This window comes from Zonotrichia albicollis, chromosome 19 (genome assembly GCF_047830755.1).
Source record: "Zonotrichia albicollis isolate bZonAlb1 chromosome 19, bZonAlb1.hap1, whole genome shotgun sequence".
Lineage (NCBI taxonomy): Eukaryota > Metazoa > Chordata > Aves > Passeriformes > Passerellidae > Zonotrichia > Zonotrichia albicollis.
Genome location: NC_133837.1, coordinates 6,802,954 through 6,820,315, shown reverse-complemented (window position 1 = coordinate 6,820,315; position 17,362 = coordinate 6,802,954). Strand labels below are relative to the sequence as shown.

General features: G+C 47.1%; 1 protein-coding gene across 1 annotated transcript in view; it reads left to right on the top strand.

Annotated features, from left to right (window-relative positions):
- Positions 1 to 12,217, top strand: part of LOC102074506 (heparan sulfate glucosamine 3-O-sulfotransferase 3A1) — a 41,560-nt gene extending 29,343 nt beyond the window's left edge. Inside the window, exon 2 of the mRNA XM_074555009.1 lies at positions 5,413 to 12,217. Coding sequence (XP_074411110.1) covers positions 5,413 to 6,031 — 619 coding nt within the window. The 3' untranslated portion in view covers positions 6,032 to 12,217. The remainder of the gene's footprint in view (positions 1 to 5,412) is intronic.
- Positions 12,218 to 17,362: the final 5,145 nt, after the last annotated feature.

Genomic DNA, 17,362 nt, shown 5'->3' with positions numbered 1-17,362 from the left:
TTTTGGAAATCTATAAATGTTGGAGGCAGAAATTAAACTGCCCTTCTTCTTACCTTGGAGATTCCAGTGTCCATGTTGTGTTATTTTGTGTTCTAGAGGGACAGACCCCAAAGGGAGTGACACCAAAGGGAGTGACCCCAAGGGCAGTGACACCAAGGGCAGGGACACCAAGGGCAGGGACACCAAGGGGGTGACACGAGGTCACTCTGTGATGCTCTGACAGAGTCTCTGGGGCTGTGTCACCCCCTTATCTCGGGGACACTGCTGTTTCCTGCCTTGGCTCCCTGAGGTGCAGGAAAGATCTTCACCTCTGGAGCAATCAGCAAACAAGCTGCATCCTCCATGACATTCCTTAGATGGATTTCCCAGCTCCTCAGGAAGGGATGAGGCTTCCTGGCTGTGACCTCCTGAGAGCTGGGTGTGTCAGGCCATTCTGGAGGCAGTGAGATCCCTGGCAGGGGTTGTTTTTAAATGCTGAGGTGGTTCAGCCCAATGGTGGAAGAAGTGGAGGTGCTCATGGCACTGGGTGTGCAGCTGGGAGGGTCTGCAGAGGACTGTCACACACATCTTTTTATGAAAATCATTTCTTTAGGATTTTTCCTCCTGAGAAGCTGGGAGGCCTCAGGAACAAAATGTAAACAATGGTTATCTGCTGCTGTGGAATGCAACCAGTGCATCTGTGATTGGTCTCATGTGGTTCTTTCTAATTAATGGCCAATCACAGTCAACTGGCTTGGACAGAGAGTCCAAGCCACAAACCTTTGTTATCATTCTTTCTTTTTCTATTCTTAGCCAGCCTTCTGATGAAATCCTTTCTTCTATTCTTTTAGTGTAGTTTTAATGTAATATATATGATAAAATAATAAATCAGCCTTCTGAAACATAGAGTCAGACCCTCATCTCTTTCCTCATCCTCAGACCCCTGTGAACACGGTCACAGAGCACCCCTGGATGGGAAATGGATTTGTAGGGAATCCTCAAAACCTGGCAGAAGGCTCACACAATGTGCATCTGTGTGCAGACCTTGAGATAAGAAATGCTGACTTAGAAATGCCATGGGATAGGACAGACATTGCTGAGAGAGAAATTGAGCTAGAAACAAGTTTGGATATATATATAAGATATATCATATATATATGGGGTTTTTTGTAAAGGATGGCCTTGCAAAAAAACCCCATATATATATATATAGGATGTATCTATATGATATATATCATATAGATATGTATGTATGGAGAAGAAATCCTGGGCAAAGAGGATTTTTCATAAAATAGGGCAGTGACAGGAGGGAGCTTGCTGCCCTGGGCACAGGAACCATGCCAGGGAGGCAGGACAGCCACCTCAGCACATCCTGAGGAAAAATAATAAAACAGGGATTGTTTCCTGACAGTGGGAGTGAGGCAGAGCTGCTGGAAACCTTTCTGACCACAGCCAAGGGAAAAAACCACAAATATTTCAGCAGGTGACACCCTCATCCTGCATGGCTTGCAGTGCTTCCATGGGGATGGAAGAGCAGTGACACAGGAAATTCCAAGGCCCCTGACTTGTTTTGTGAGGGTGCAGCATCCCCTGAGAGATGGCAGTTGTGTCACAGATCCCTCCAATAACACCAGAATTTCCCGGAGCTTTATCTTTGTGCAGAGAGAATGTCTGAACAGCAGGATGGGTAGGGATAGGAGACACCCAGGGCTCCTTGTCCTCTCCCAGGGCTATTCCTGCCTCTTGTTTTGCTCCAAGCCCAGCTTAATCCATCCTCATTAAAATCAGTGGCAAGAGTGTCCTTTTGCTATTGGGTTTGATTTCACATCCAACACCACAGTGAGTGATTTTCTTTTTTTCCTTGCAGACCTCTCTGATCTTATGCCCCTCTCCTTTCAGCATCCTCGGTCTCACAGCTTTTCTTGGAGGTTTTTCCTTTAAATTTCTCTCAGTTTCCTGAAATGCATCTTTCCCTGTATTGATTTCACGTGAGATCTGAGGGAGGGCAGAGCAGGAGGCTCAGCTGACTCCCATGCACACTCACAGCTCATCAAAGCAAACACAGAGCCCTGTGAGCTGCACAGCCCCTGGGCTTAGCAGCTGGCCTCATGGGAGGGAGGAATTAATCTCTTTAGGCAGCATTCCTGAATTTATATGTCCATCCACGCTGCTGGTTACATGGAGTTATCACTCTTTGCTAGAGCATCTTTCTTTTCAATCATCTCCTGAACATGCTGCAATGGCACTTCAGGGAGTGTGGGCTGGGCTGGGGGAAGGGGAGTGCTTGTGAGAGCTGGGTTTGGGGTTTTTTAATAGATTCCTCTTGCAAAATCACTGCTTAAAATGCTTTGGAAGAAAAAGAGAGATGGTGGGGTGTGGGAATTCAGGACATCGCTCTGGCTGCCCTGGAGGACTCCAGACCCTGGCAGGGGGCTCAGAGACCTTGGCACAGAATCAAAACCACCTGTGCCTTTGATTTTAACCCATGGAAAAAATTACCAACCTTATATGAAGATTTACAAGCTATGATTTTAATTAGAATGATAGTTAATTTGTCACAGGGTGGAAAAGTAGAATTTTGGGGTTTTTAGAACGGGGGTTCAGAAGCCAAGATGGAAGGATTCGGGCGTGCCTTGTCCTTCTTCTTTCTTCTTCTTCTTGTCCTCCATCTTCTGCTGTGATGGTGACACTTTTGGATTGGTTTAGGGTAGAGACAGACTGTCTAACATAAGTGATAGGTATTGGAAAATTATTGTAAATAAAGTACACGTAGTTCTTAGTATAAAAAGCCAACACCACCCCAAGGGCAGGGGCTGTGCCACAACCCGACCTGCTGGACAGATCTCAGCAGGTGAGAGAGAGAATGGAATAGATAACAGTCTGAAAAGCAGACTGAAGAATCCTGACTCCTTCTTGGATTGCAGGTCTGGGAAAAAGAGACTTTTAATACCTTGGGGTCATCTTGACCGCAGAGAATCTGAGAGTGGGGGAAGAAGAAGAAGACGAAGAAGAAGACGAAGAAGAAGAAGAAGAGAAGAGGAAGAGGAAATAGAAGAAGAAATAGAAGAAATGAGTTGCTGGTGGCAGCAGTGACCCAGGGAGCGGCACACACCCCTGTGGGGCTGTCAGTGAGGTTGCACCAAGCCAGGATGCTGGCTGTGCCTCAGTTTCTCTGTCCGGCTTGTCTGGTAGCTCCATGCTGGAGAGGGCTCTGTGTTCCCCCGGGGCTGCCAGCCCTGTCCCACGCCTGTCACCGCCGTGTCTGGCTCCTGCCTGGGGACAGAATTCTGGCACTGGTTCTGGGGAGGAGTCGGAGATGAAACAAGCCCCCTCAGGCAGTTCATTTTCCCTCTCTGCCCTGCTGCTCCACCCTATCTAGAGGGTCGCATCCACCCTGTGACCTTGTTGCATTTCTGGGAGCAGATCTGGCCCCTCCTTTCCCTTTTCCCCAGCACCCAATGCTTATTGCAGAGCTGTGGAGCTCTTTCAGAAAGAGCAGCACTTTTTAATAAGTTTTCCCTGCAATGACCCTTTCAGGGGCACCTCCTTAGAGCAGCACTTGCCACCACAACAGATTTCCTTTCCCGCCACTGCCTCAGGCTGGGGTCTCCAATCCCAGCCAGACCCTGGACATTTCTCAGAGGAAAATCAAGCTGCAGCAAAGCAGGGAAAAGCTAACAGAGGGCTGATTTCCCCTTTGCAGTTTGCTTTAAGGTGTTACCACATCCGCCAGCAGCTCATCCCAAGCCATGAAAGCAGGAAGGTGCTCTAACACCACATTATTGTCAGTGGGGATTCCCTTTATCTTCACATCTTCAGGACGCATGAGAGATCTTTCACACTCCTCAGCTTGCTTATTCCCCAGCCTGAATGTCCCAGATTCCTGGAGTTTCCCCCAGAGAGAAACCCTCAGCAAAGGTTTGACTTCTCTGGGAGCACATCTTTGCTCAGCCCCTGTGTCAGGTGGTTGCAATTGCTTTGGGAAGGGCCATTCCTTGCTCTCTCATTTGTAACATAACAGCCTGGGGTTTGTTTATTATTGCTGTTTTTAGCTGCTGTTGGCTTTTCATTGTTGCTTTTTTGATAGATGGGTTCAATTTTGCTGGTAGATTGCTCAGGTTTGCAAAGCAGATGCTGCTGCTGCAGGACAGGGACCGTTCACCCCATACACGGGGTCAGAGCCAAGGGGGCAGGGTATGGGGGCTGCACTGCCAGGAGAGCTGCTGGTGGCATGGTGGGGAACCTCAGAGGGGCTGCAGCCACCCCCCACCCCCCCTGGAAAGGATGGGACCGTGGCAGATCAGCTGTGGAGAGGGAAACTGCTGAGGATGGGTTTGTGTGTCACCACATGATGAGTGGGAATCTGGTGGTTTGTAGATGCTGCTGAGAAGGCTGGCCTAGAACAGAGGCCAAACAGAGTTAAAGAATGAAGCAGGGATTTATTAGAAGGATCTCCTCAATGGATCCACCTTGGGCAGCACAAGAGCCCAGCCAGGGCTGCACCCAAGATAAATCAAAATGATCCCAAAATGCACAACTGGGCACGGGGTCTCTCACTGTGATCAGTTCTGCTTCATTTGCACCTTGCAGTTCATTGTCCCATTCCAGCTTTAGCCCATCCAGTCCCATCCTTGTTTTTCTCTCTCCAGCCCACGGTGTTTGTGCTCTTGGGCTGAGATTTGGATCATTTTTCCTTGGTGCCCAGCTGGAGCAGGAATTGTTTTGTCTCCCTGCTCTGTGCACAGAGCTCACCATCCCCTGATGTGAACCCAGACCCACACACTAAAACAGCACAGAACCTGAAAAATAGAAAAGCTCAAACCTGAGGCATCCCTGGCTCTGGGTGTGGTGTAGCAGTGATGTGTGTGAGGGATGGGATGTGGTAAGGCAGGCAAGAGGGAGGAGGAGGACAAGGAGAGGAGCTGGGAGTCACCTGCTCCTGTGGCTCCTACACCTCACTGTGGGTAAACAATTTCCACATTGCATTCCACTTTGGCACAACACAAGCACAGCAAGCAAGAGAAGAATTGTGTTTCCCTTCCCTTCCCTTCCCTTCCCTTCCCTTCCCTTCCCTTCCCTTCCCTTCCCTTCCCTTCCCTTCCCTTCCCTTCCCTTCCCTTCCCTTCCCTTCCCTTCCCTTCCCTTCCCTTCCCTTCCCTTCCCTTCCCTTCCCTTCCCTTCCCTTCCCTTCCCTTCCCTTCCCTTCCCTTCCCTTCCCTTCCCTTCCCCTCTTCTCCTCCTCCTCCTCCTCCTTCTCCTCCTCCTTCTCCTTCTTCTTCTCCTTCTCCTTCTCCTTCTCCTTCTCTTCTCCTTTTTCCTTCCTCCAAGAAATAAGAATTGTGCTTCCCTTCTTCTCAGCTTGTCTCTCTGTTCAGAGAGCAGGTGAACCCCACACATTTTGTCACTGACATGTCCCTCGTTCCCCCTCTGCAGGGAGCTGATGCCCAGGACCCTGGAGGGGCAGATCACCATGGAGAAGACCCCCAGCTACTTTGTGACCAAGGAGGCCCCAGCCCGCATCTCCTCCATGAGCAAGGGCACCAAGCTGATCGTGGTGGTGCGCGACCCCGTCACCAGGGCCATCTCGGACTACACCCAGACCCTCTCCAAGAAGCCTGACATCCCCACCTTTGAGAGCCTGACCTTCAAAAACAGGACTACAGGCCTCATAGACACCTCGTGGAGCGCCATCCAGATCGGCATCTACGCCAAGCACCTGGAGAACTGGCTGCTGCACTTCCCCATCGGGCAGATCCTCTTTGTCAGCGGGGAGAGGCTCATCAGGGACCCCGCGGGGGAGCTGGGCAGGGTCCAGGACTTCCTGGGCCTCAAGAGGATCATCACGGACAAACACTTCTACTTCAACAAAACCAAGGGCTTCCCGTGCCTGAAGAAGGCGGAGGGAAGCAGCAAACCCCACTGCCTGGGCAAGACCAAGGGCAGGACCCACCCTGACATCGACCAGGACGTGGTGCAGAGGCTGAGGGACTTCTACAGGCCCTTCAACATGAAGTTCTACCAGATGACAGGGCAGGACTTCGGCTGGGACTGAGGCTGAAAGAAATAATTTAAGAAAAGGAAAATATAATATAATATATATCTATTTTTTTTACCTATCAGTAGAGAGGCGGGGGGGAAATAATGGGGAGAAAAAAATAATAGCTGTGCTGAAACACACTTTGGTTTTTATCTTTTTTGTTACACTGCTTTGTTTCCTTTCTTCTCTCAGAGAAAAGGGGCTGTGCACACCCAGAAAAGGAGGCTGTGGAGAAACAGCCTGGTCCCAATGACATGAGCAGCTTCCCTCAATGTTTTTTTTCCCTCTGTAAAAAAACACAGGTGCAAAGTTTTTAGCAGTGACAGGGGTGCTGGGGGCAGCTCAGAGTCTTCCTGAAAGTTTAGCCAGGTTTTGCCTTGTAAGGGCCATTTTGGCCAGACCTCACCACTTTTGACAATAAAACAAAGGTGGCTTAATACCTAATTTGGCTTTCCAAATGTTACCTTAGGGGATTTTTTTTATTGCATGAAACATTTGGTGAATTTTGCTTCCACTTATCCAATTTTTTTATTTTACTTTTACCCCCCTTTAAATCAAGCTCTTTTCATCAGCCGAGCTTATTTTTCCTCTTAGGGAAGCCAAAACCAATAATCCTTTGTTTTGTTTTGAGAGAAAATAATTTTGGTAGCCAAAAGTGAAAGAACACAAGCGATTCTTTTGACTCTATAATGAAAATTGCCAGGTAGTCAAAAGCCTCATTCACAGGAGCTGGCTCTAAACCAGCGCTCCCTATTGCATCCCTTTTCCTACTCTGACAGCAAAATAGTTTTTTTAAGGGTTTTTTTTCTAAGAGGGGCCCATCTGAAGGGATTTTGGGGATGGGAAGGAGGTTTCACACTGAGATGATGCTCATGGCACACCCTGAAGGTGTTTGGGGTGCCCACCATCCCACCAGGGATGTGCAGGAAACTTCTTGGTGTCCAGTGGATATGGTTGAAGCCATAATGATGAATGTTTTAAGTTGGGCCAGCCTTAAGTAGACTGGAGGAAGGGTTGGTTGGGAAAAGGTGACAATAATCATGTCCAGAAAGAGGAATTAGAAAACAGTAGTTCTTTCCTAAAGGAGAACTGAGGGGGAACCTTGAAGGTTGTGAAGGACACCAGGCAAAACCTTTAGCACGTTTTTTTAGCTGGTGGAAATGTTTCAGTGACAGAAATCTTAGTGAAGCAGAGTCTTTTATTATCATGGGCTCATTTATCTGCTGGCTCTTGATCTTCAGCATTTCTGAGCTCTGGGGGTACCCAGTGACACCTTGGTGCTGCATAAACCACATGGGAATGCTCCCTGTCCTGAGCCCAGCTCTGAAGGGGTAAAACCTGAGGGGGTAAAACAAACTGTGTGGGATCCCCCAGGAATGTGGTGAGGAAGGAGCCTGGGGATGAAGTTGACTGGCTGCCTGCATACCAGCAAAAATATTCATAAAATCCCAGCAGAGATTTCAGAGTCCAGAGAGAATTGGAGCAGAGTTACAATTTCACCTGAGAGGGAGGCAGTTCTACGTTGGAAAGTTAGGAAAAGGGTTTGGGGACCCTCTCAGCCTCATGGCACTGAGTTCCTCTGCATGTGCTGAGCCACAGCTTCTCCTGGCTGCCCTGAGCCACCTTCCTGCTCAGCCCTACACATCTCCTGTTCCCAAAGATGGGAGTCCTGGAACCTTCCCACGCCCTGAAGACACAAACCCACAGGGTTCTGCATGCCAGGCCCCTTTCCCAAGGGGATCAAACAGCTTCATTGAGCTCCTGCGGCCCCAGGAGCTTCTCCCACAGCAGGTCTGAGCCTGACCCAGGTTTCCATGCCCCAGCTGTACAGAAGTGTTGCTGGGCTGGTGGCACCAAAGCCAGGCTGTGCTCAGCCCTCTGCCCTGGTGTGGCGCAGCTCAGTGCCATGTTCACCTCCTCCACTGCTGCTTTCACCTCTTCCCCCATTTATGTCCCATTTTAAGGCTTCTTTTGGCCATGTCCCATGCCACATCTGCATAAACACAACACCTGAGCAGAAAGGAGGGTGAGGCACCACACAGACCCCAACATCCCTTCAGCCCCTCAAAATTCAGACAAGACATTTCCTGAGAAGATCAGAGATGGTCACAGAGATGGGACCATGGTCCCTCCCAGCATCAGAAGCTGGGAGAACATTGGGTTCTTCATAATGGTGTCACATTATTCCTTCCCACAGGAGGTGAGGGGAGCATTCTGCCTGTGCTGGTCAGAATGGGCATGAGCTGTACCCAAAAGGATGGCGGGGAATTATTGGAACAAATATTCCAAGAGCAAGGTTTTGGGGCAGGAATAGGGATGGACAGCCCCCCATGCTGTGCTCTTTATTCACATGGAAAAACCAAAGTGGTAGCAAGGGTGAGGCATCAGTCACTCACAGGCATAATCAAACAGTGCCAGAACCAGTAAGGCACAAAATCTGAGGTCTTCCAGCTGAAAAGAAGATTTTAGCATGCCATTTCTTTGGTATTTCAAGGAGAATGAAGGTTGGGATAATACAGACGTGGCTTTGATAAATTAGCTGGTTTAAGCCCAGCTGGGATCTCAGCTCCACTCACTCCACAGATGAGACACAGGGAGAATTGGAAAAGTAAATCTAAGGAAACCTGAGGGTTGAGATAAAGACAATTTAATAGGTAAAGCAAAAGCAAAGCAAACCAATAAATTAATTCCAGGCTTCCCATGGGTGCTCAGATGCTCATCCCCAGGACAGCAGAGCTCCCTCACATTTGGAATGGCGACTCGAGAAGACAAACACTATCACTCCAAAAATTCCCTGCTTCCTTCTTTCCCCACTTTCATATGCTGAGCATGATGCCATATGGTCTGGAATATCCATATCCAATATGAGCATGATGTCATATGGTCTGGGATATCCCCTGCATCCACCAGGGTCAGCTGTCCTGGCTGTGTCCTGTCCCAGCTCCTTGTGCATCCCCATTTTCCCCACTGGAGGAACAGGAAAAGCCTTGATGCTCTGTAAGAACTGCTCAGCCCCACTGAAAACACCCCTGGGTTACCAGCACTGTTCCCAGCACAAACCCAAACCACAGTCCTGTGAACAAAATGAACCCTACCCCAGCCAAAACCAGCAGATAAATACGAACATCACTTAGGAGTGTGATGCTTTAAAAAATCAATAGAGTTATATTGCTGTTTTCTCCCACACGGTCACATTTGCACTGCCATAAAGCAGCTTTATAGGGCCACAGACTGGGCTCCCCATATTGCACAAGCAGCAGCAATACCAAGCATTTTTTACAGCTGAATATCTGCACCTGCCACCAAATCCCTGCCATTAAATCAGCAGAGCCTTGATATGTACAAAAACCCATCAAATGTGCCTTTAAAATCTCTTCCCAGCACATCAAGCTCAGCCACTTAGGAATCCTTTCCTCTAAATTCTTCAGTGTTTTGCTCCCCCTCATTTCCAGGGGTTTGAATACCTTGTTGCACACCTTGTAAAGCTATTTAGGGATCTGGGGCTGTGATTGATTGCTTTTGATCTGGGCCATAAGTAGTTTGGAAAATCCCTCCACGTATGAACAATGGCTTTTAAAAAGAGGTCATGCAACCAAATTGCTTTGAACTCTAATAGCATTTAAGCCTCTAAACTCTTTAGGCTTATTTGAAAATCCAGCCATGAAGTTTAGATTATTTTAACCTTAAGAAGAATTGGGAGGTAAACTATTGAAAACCACATCCCTCCTGGGCCTGCAGTGCTGGGCACGTGTGTTGGAGGGGAAATCAAAAGTAGCTATAAATAAAAAAGTGTTTTTCTCAAAGAAACAAAAGCAGAAAAATCTAAATATTAACTATGAGAAAATAATAAATTTGTTAGGTTAGTAAAATGGTTCTGGTCTCAATAATCTGCCATTAGGCATTGATGAAAGTCAGGCATGATGCAACATTTGGATTTTAGAACAAAATCAAAATTTTGGATTTGTTTTGAGGGAAAAAAAACAACCCACACCAATCTTTCTATCAGCATCAAGTATCAAAATGATCATGAATTTTACAAAATGAAGCCTGGGTTGCCCAGGAGGTGGATTCCCCATCCCTGGAAGTGTCTGAGGCCAGATTGGCCTTGCAGCATCCTGGGGTGGTGGAAGGGAATGAGATCAGCTTTGTGGTGGATTCCAGTCCAAACCATGCCCTGGTTCCATGATCTTTGAGGAGACAGACACAGCCTCAGATGGCACCACAGCTCTCCTGCACTGAGAACACAGCAGTGTGGGTTTGGGTGTGCTGAGCACCAGGATTGCCCCAAAATCTTCTGTGATGGCATTCAGAGGGGTCTGAGGATAAGGGAAGAGACAAGGATCTGGCTCTTTGTTTCAGAAGGCTTGATTTATTATTTTATGATATATATTACATTAAAACTATACTAAAAGAATAGAAGAAAAGGTTTCATCAGAAGGCTGGCTAAGAATAGAATAGCCAAGAAGAATGATAACAAAGGCAGCTGTCCCAGACGCTCTCCTTATGAGCCAGCTGACTGTGATTGGCCATTAATTAGAAACAACCACATGAGACCAATCACAGATGCACCTGTTGCATTCCACAGCAGCAGATAACCATTGTTTACATTTTGTTCCTGAGGCTTCTCAGCTTCTCAGGAGGAAAAATCCTAAGGAAAGGATTTTTCATTAAAAGATGTCTGCGACAGTCTTCAAAAATAATTTTTTCCCCAACTGCTGCTGACATGCTTTGGCACAGGCTCGTGGAGCCCAGTCCACTGAAGGTGAGATCTCCCTTTAACCCATCAGCAACAGCTTTCAGCCAAACCTGGAGGGTGGGGAAGCTCTTTGCTCTCTTTTCAACTGAAAAAATCAGAGAAATTATGTTTTCTTTACCAGTGTTGTTTGGCATGGCAATGCCAGGTGTGTGTGCTGCTGTGAAATCCATCCCTGGGATTCCTGGCAGGGGCTGCTGTGCCCATGGGATCCTTGATTTTGTGCCATAGGGAATTTCATCCTCAGCTGCTGTGGAAGTGCTGCCACTCCATGATCCACACAGATAAAATTAGTTTATACATCCTGGGGATCAGTGTGTGACACTCCTCTGCCTGATGTCAGGGTGCCCTGGGGGTGCAGCACTAAGGAGCCAAATTTCCAGCAATAATTTGGCTTTTCCTGCCGTGTACAGGGTGATTCTGGCTTGCACTGGTTTCCAGTTCTCCTTCACACTTCACAGCATCAAGTCTCCAGATGAAGGGGAAACATTTCCCATTTTCCTAAGCATTAAAACATTCCTTGGTTGTATACAGCAGGTTCTGGGGTTTCTCTCCTCCCTCCCCTTCACTTGGTGATAATGTCATCCTTCTCCCTTTGGTGCTATTTCAGTATGGAAAGAAAAAATAATTTAAGAATGAAAAAGCACACGTTTAATAAAGTTTACGGGTACTGAGAGGCTGTGCTCTCTTTTTGCTGGTGGCAGCAACCTGGAAAGAGGGGGCATAAAAAGAGGAAAAAACCTCTAAATTTATGAAAAAGGGGGAAAACCACAAAATTACCCATTTGTGTCTGATTTTAGTGTTCTAAACCTCATTCAATCCATGGCTCTGCCTTCTGTGAACTCCCCAGTGGCATCACTGTGTCCATGACCTCTGGTCTTGCACCACATCAAGGTCAATGCCATATTCCTTTCTTTAAATTGCAAAAATCCTCCAAAATTCAGGTTTCCCTTAAAAATTCAGGTTTCCCTGTCTCCCCCAGTGCTCAGCCCTTTGCTGTCCCTGGCCCTGCCACGTCCACAGCATTTCTCCACTGAGATGGAAGAATTCCTGCTTGCCCTGACCAGGATTGTCCCAGTTCACAGTGTGTGAAACCCGAGGGGAAAGGAATTCCTCAAGAAATATACACAGTGGAGAAACCTCCCTCCTGTATCAGCTTTGCTGTGTGGTCAAGTAAAATGATATTCTATTTACTTTTTCAGATGTATAAACAGATTAAGTCCCAGGGAAAATATGCTCCCAAACTTCATAATATTTTATTAAACCACTGAAGTTTAATATAATCTTTTGGCTTCCACAGAAAAAAAATTTCCATTTCTTTTTCTGAGTACCTTTGATTTTATTTTCTTTTAATTACGGTTATCCGGAGTTAACGATCTGGGGTTTGCACTCCACCCAGAAAGGACTATCCAGATTAGGAGTGGGGAATTCTGCTGAAATACAGAAATACAGAAATACAGAAATATTCATGTAGTGGTAAGAAGTCAACCACACCAGAAAACTCTGGAGAAGCCAATGTGCAGAATTATTTCTGGTTGCATTCCTCAGTTCATTTCTTACCTAAAATATTGGCCAGCCATGGCTTTTGTGAAGAGTTATACCTCTGTCACTGTAGGACATGAAAGAACACAAGCTCACACTGCTGTTCTCAAGGTGAAGAAAAAGGGAAGTTTATTTTCTGACTCGAACATTTATAGTTTTCTAAAAGTGACAGCGGATTGGAGGGTGACAGTGCCACCTCTTCAATGACACTGGACAAACCAACAGTCCATCAACTCTCTCCTCCTCCATAAAGGAATGCAAAACAATGAGTTATTTACAGAAAGTGTGTGAGAAAGTTCACTACAAGGATGTCAACATCAGAAAGCTTAGAAAATCTTAAAAAACCAGGGTGACACACCTCCTCTATCTTCTGCCTGTCCATGCTGCTTTTCCATCCTGGGGAAAGCTCTCCTGAGCTCATCTCCAGCTCATGAGCTCATCCCTCATGGACACAGATCTGGATCATCCATCGGGGCGTGAAGATGCAGGAGAAGCCAACACCACCCTGAGCCTGGAGCACACAGCTGGCCCCTGACCTGCCAGTTGTTCTGGCCATGGAATGCCCCACAGGCAGCCTGGCTCCTGGGGAAAGCTGCTGGGAGCCAAGCAAAGCCCCTCAGGAAACATCCAGCACCTGCATTTCCACCTTGTTAATTAGGAATGATGATGGCCATCGTGGTCATTTGCACTTTTCCAGTTGTGTGGATTCTGGAGGGCAGATTTGGTGGTGTGAGTGTTGCCTGAGGTGCTCAGTGCTGCAGAGGAACTGCAAATGTTGCTTGTCAGCCCCACCAATGTGTACCTGTAGCTCAGATCAACTTCTGGAAATGGAGATCAGTTCTGGAAATGGAGATCAGCTCCTGGAGATGGAGATCAGCCCTGGAGATGGAGACGGAGATCAGTCCTGGAAATGGAAATCAGCTCCTGGAGGTGGAGATCAGCTGCTGGAAATGGAGATAAGCCCTGGAAATGGAGAGCAGCTCCTGGAAATGGAATTTGCCCTGGAAATGAAGATCAGCTCCCTCCTTGAAATGGAGATCAGCCCTGGAGATGGAATTAGCCCTGGAAATTGAGATCAGCTCCTTCCTGGAAATGGAATCAGCCCTGGAGATGGAGACCAGCCCTGGAGATGGAAGGTCGTCCTTCACACCAGCCCCTCTGAGTTTCCCCATTGGTGCCCAGGCAATGGTGAGGCTGGAGGTCAGACTTGCCTGGCCAGAGTTTCTCCATCTCATTTCCTTCATTCTTCCATCGACTGCTGTGATTTAGGGGTGTGGGCAGCAATCTAAAGGAAATGACTGAGAGGCATTGGCTGGGGGGCGCTCACAATCCCTGGGAGAAAATCAATAGATTTTCTATCCATCTCCCACTGGGGACCCCCAAGGCTGGGCACAGAGGAGGTGGCAGGGCAGTGAGAACCTTCTCTGGAGCAGGACAGGTTTGTGGGCACAGAGAAAAGAGGCCAAATGCCTCCTGTTGACAGGGCAAACACAGTCACCACCTAATTCCTCACCTTTCTGCTCCCTCCCAGCTCTGCAGGGCTCTGCCAGTGCACAGTGAGCACCAGTGGTGTCCTGGCATCCAGGGCTTTGGGGTATGCAGGGCTGGTGGAGGCAGAGGGACCATCCCACCAGGCCGGATGGAATGCCAGGAGCCATCTCTCTGCTGGGTTTGAATCAGCTCTGTTCAGTTCTGACAGGGTCTGGTGGTCCTGCAGTCCAAGAAATGCAATTTACGGGCACATCCTGTCCCACAGGCACATCCCCACCCACCTGCCACAGGAATTATAAAGAAAAACCCAATGGCAGTGATACACCATGACTCAAAACCACCTCACTGCTCCCCTTTCCTTTGACTCTGAGACCAAAACTCCTTCATTTTTCCACAAGGGGAAGAAGATTCAAGGTTAAATGAAGAAATTATTTGTATGACTTCTCCTGGGAACTGCTGGGGCTCAGAGCACAGCCAGCTCTGCCTGTAGAAATTGGATATTAACCCTGAGTGAGCAAGATGGGAGCTCTGCCTGACCTGCAGTGAGCCTGGTGTCTGGGAGATGCTGCTGATGGAGTAAAGGGCTGCACAAACACATCTGGGGTCATATCTGGGCTTCCACCAGCTTGGAAATCTTGTAAGTTGGGAGGTAAACTATTGAAAACCACATCCCTCCTGGGCCTGCAGTGCTGGGCATGTGTATTGGAGGGGAATTTAATAGTAGCTATAAATAAAAAAAGTGTTTTTCTTAAAAAAAAAAAAGGCAGAAAAATCTAAACATTAACTATGAGAAAATTATTAGGTTATTAAAATGCTTCTGGTCTCAACAATCAAATCTGCCATTAGGCATTGATGAAGCTCAGGCTTATACACGATGCAGCATTTGGATTTTAGGAGAAAATCCAAATTTTGGATTTGTTGTAAGAAAAAAAACCAACCCACACCAACCTTTCCATCAGCATCAAGTGCCAGATTGACAGAACTGACCTTTTGACAGAATTGACCTTTTTCCAGCAAAGCCTGGTCCTGGATGCAGCATTCCACAGCAGCATTCCACAGCAGACCCCAGAATGGTTTGGGTGGGAAAGGAGCTCAAAGATTATCTCATTCCACCCAGGCAGGGACAGCTCCCACTGTCCCAGGCTGCTCCAAGCCCTGTCCAGCCTGGCCTTGGGCATTTCCAGGGATGGAGCAGCCACAGCTTCTCTGGGATTCCAGGGAATGGACACCCAAATTCAGAGTTAGTTGTCTGAACCACCTGAACCCCTGTCAGACACAATGATGGGGATGACATGGGGACAGAGAGGGGCTCGTGGTGTGGGACACACACAGGGGTCTTGGGATGAGGGAAGAGACGAGGATCTGACTCCATGTTTCAGAAGGCTAATTTATTATTTTATTATATATATTGCATTAAACTTATACTAAAAGAATAGAAGAAAAGGTTTCATCAGAAGGCTGGCTAAGAATAGAATAGCCAAGAAGAATGATAGCAAAGGCAGCTGTCCCAGACGCTCTCCTTATGAGCCAGCTGACTGTGATTGGCCATTAATTAGAAACAACCACATGAGACCAGTCACAGATGCACCTGTTGCATTCCACAGCAGCAGATAATCAATATTTACATTTTGTTCCCGAGGCTTCTCAGCTTCTCAGGAGGAAAAAATCCTAAGGAAAGGATTTTCATGCAAAGATGTCTGCGACAATGGTTGGACCCTGGGCATTGTCACCCCAGAAGGCAATGCCACCCTCTGCAACTCCTGCCTGGACAGCCAAACCACCCCAACAGCCTGGGAAATTCATCCTGCTTTGACACCCCATATTTTACCAGCTTCACTGAAGGGAAAATTGTCATATGCTTCCACTTTTCGAGGAGCTGAGCTGTCCTTTTGATAGCAGCTGCCAGCATAAATATACATGAGAAACAGGTTTTCAGTTCCTGAAAAATGTCTAAAAATTGTAAACAATCCCCAAGTCATATGGGGATAAACAGTCAGAATTTTAATATTGTTTATAGTTTAAAAAAGCAACAGTTGTCTGAGTCGAGTCAAGCCAAGTCCTTTTGAATAGATAATGTTCAAACATTTGGTTTCAATTCTCCCAAACCTTCAGCAGAGAAGTCCCATTCATGGAATATTTAGCTTACAATTCATAATGAAAAAGTATTACAGAGTAGAAAACTGGATTTTCTACTTCAAAAAATAAATGGCCTCAGATACTGAACCATCTTGAAAACCCTTTTTAGAAAAAAAAATAAAAGGAGAAACAAAACCACTCAGCCAAGAAGTTTATTCAGGCCGTTCTACTGCTGAAAATTCCAGTTTTGCTGAGTTAGTTGTTTGTTTCACTTAACAAACAGGAATATTCAATCAAAAACACAGTTCTGCTTGTCAGGCTGAGAGCAGACGTGGCCCTCATTGTCCCCACACTCTAGCACAGAGCTTCTGACACTGGGGAGAGTGGAAAAGAAACTTCTTTAATTTCCTTTTTGCATTAGAGTTCATTAGGAAAAATCCCCCTCATTGTGCCTGCATTTGCATGTCTTCTGTGGATGTTTAAATTATATTTTCCTGTGGTTGTTTGGGTTTATTTTTTCCAGTTTCATGTGTCTTTCCTGTGTCACTGACACTGGATCGCTTCCCTGCTCACAATTAATTCCTGAAATAATTTATTTCACTTCTGTCACTGTTCCTTAGCTGGATGGCTCACACAAACAGAATTTGCTAGTTGTGTTGGTGGGAAATTATTTATTTAAGCTATTGGTATTGGGGAATAATCAGTCAAGTTTCATGGCAGGACTCCTTTTCCCAGACTGGATATGACATTTCTCAGGAAGAAAGGAAAAGTTACTATAAAGCTTTACTGGATGCATTTTGGATGCTTCACTTTCCCTTATCATAGAAAATAATTAAGTTTGGAAAAGCCCTCTAAGATCACCAAATCCAACCATTAACCCAGAACTGCCAGGCCCACTACTAAACCGTGTCCTCAGGGGTCACATTTGCACATTTTTTAACAGTGATTCCACCATTTCCCTGGGCAAAAATGCACCAGATCTGATGAGTTTTGAACCAGAATTTATTTTTTATTCAGAGGGTGGGCAGGCCCTGGCACAGGTGCCCAGAGCAGCTGAGGCTGCCCCTGGATCCCTGGAGTGTCCAAGGCCAGGCTGGACAGGCCTCGGAGCAGCCTGGGACAGTGGAAGGTGTCCCTGCCATGGCAGGGGTGGCACTGGATGGGCTTTAAGGTCCCTTTTAACAAAAACCATTCAATCAACTGTCATTTTGGTTTGGATTATTGCTGCTGTCCTCTGCTCCAGATCTCCTGGATGCACACAAAGAGGGGTTCATGTGGGACCCTGGAGTAGTTGGAGCTCTGGCAAACCCGCTGTGCAGAGCATCAGAGAGTTCCTGCCCTGAAACACAGCAGAGGCAGCAGAAAAAAAAAGAAACAAAAGAGCTCCCAGATGTTCCACTTGACTTTCTATCAGGCTCTTTGCTACCTGTGTGGCCTTGGCAGAGCCCTGGGGTTTCTTGGACGTGAGCTCCCCTGCTCCTGCT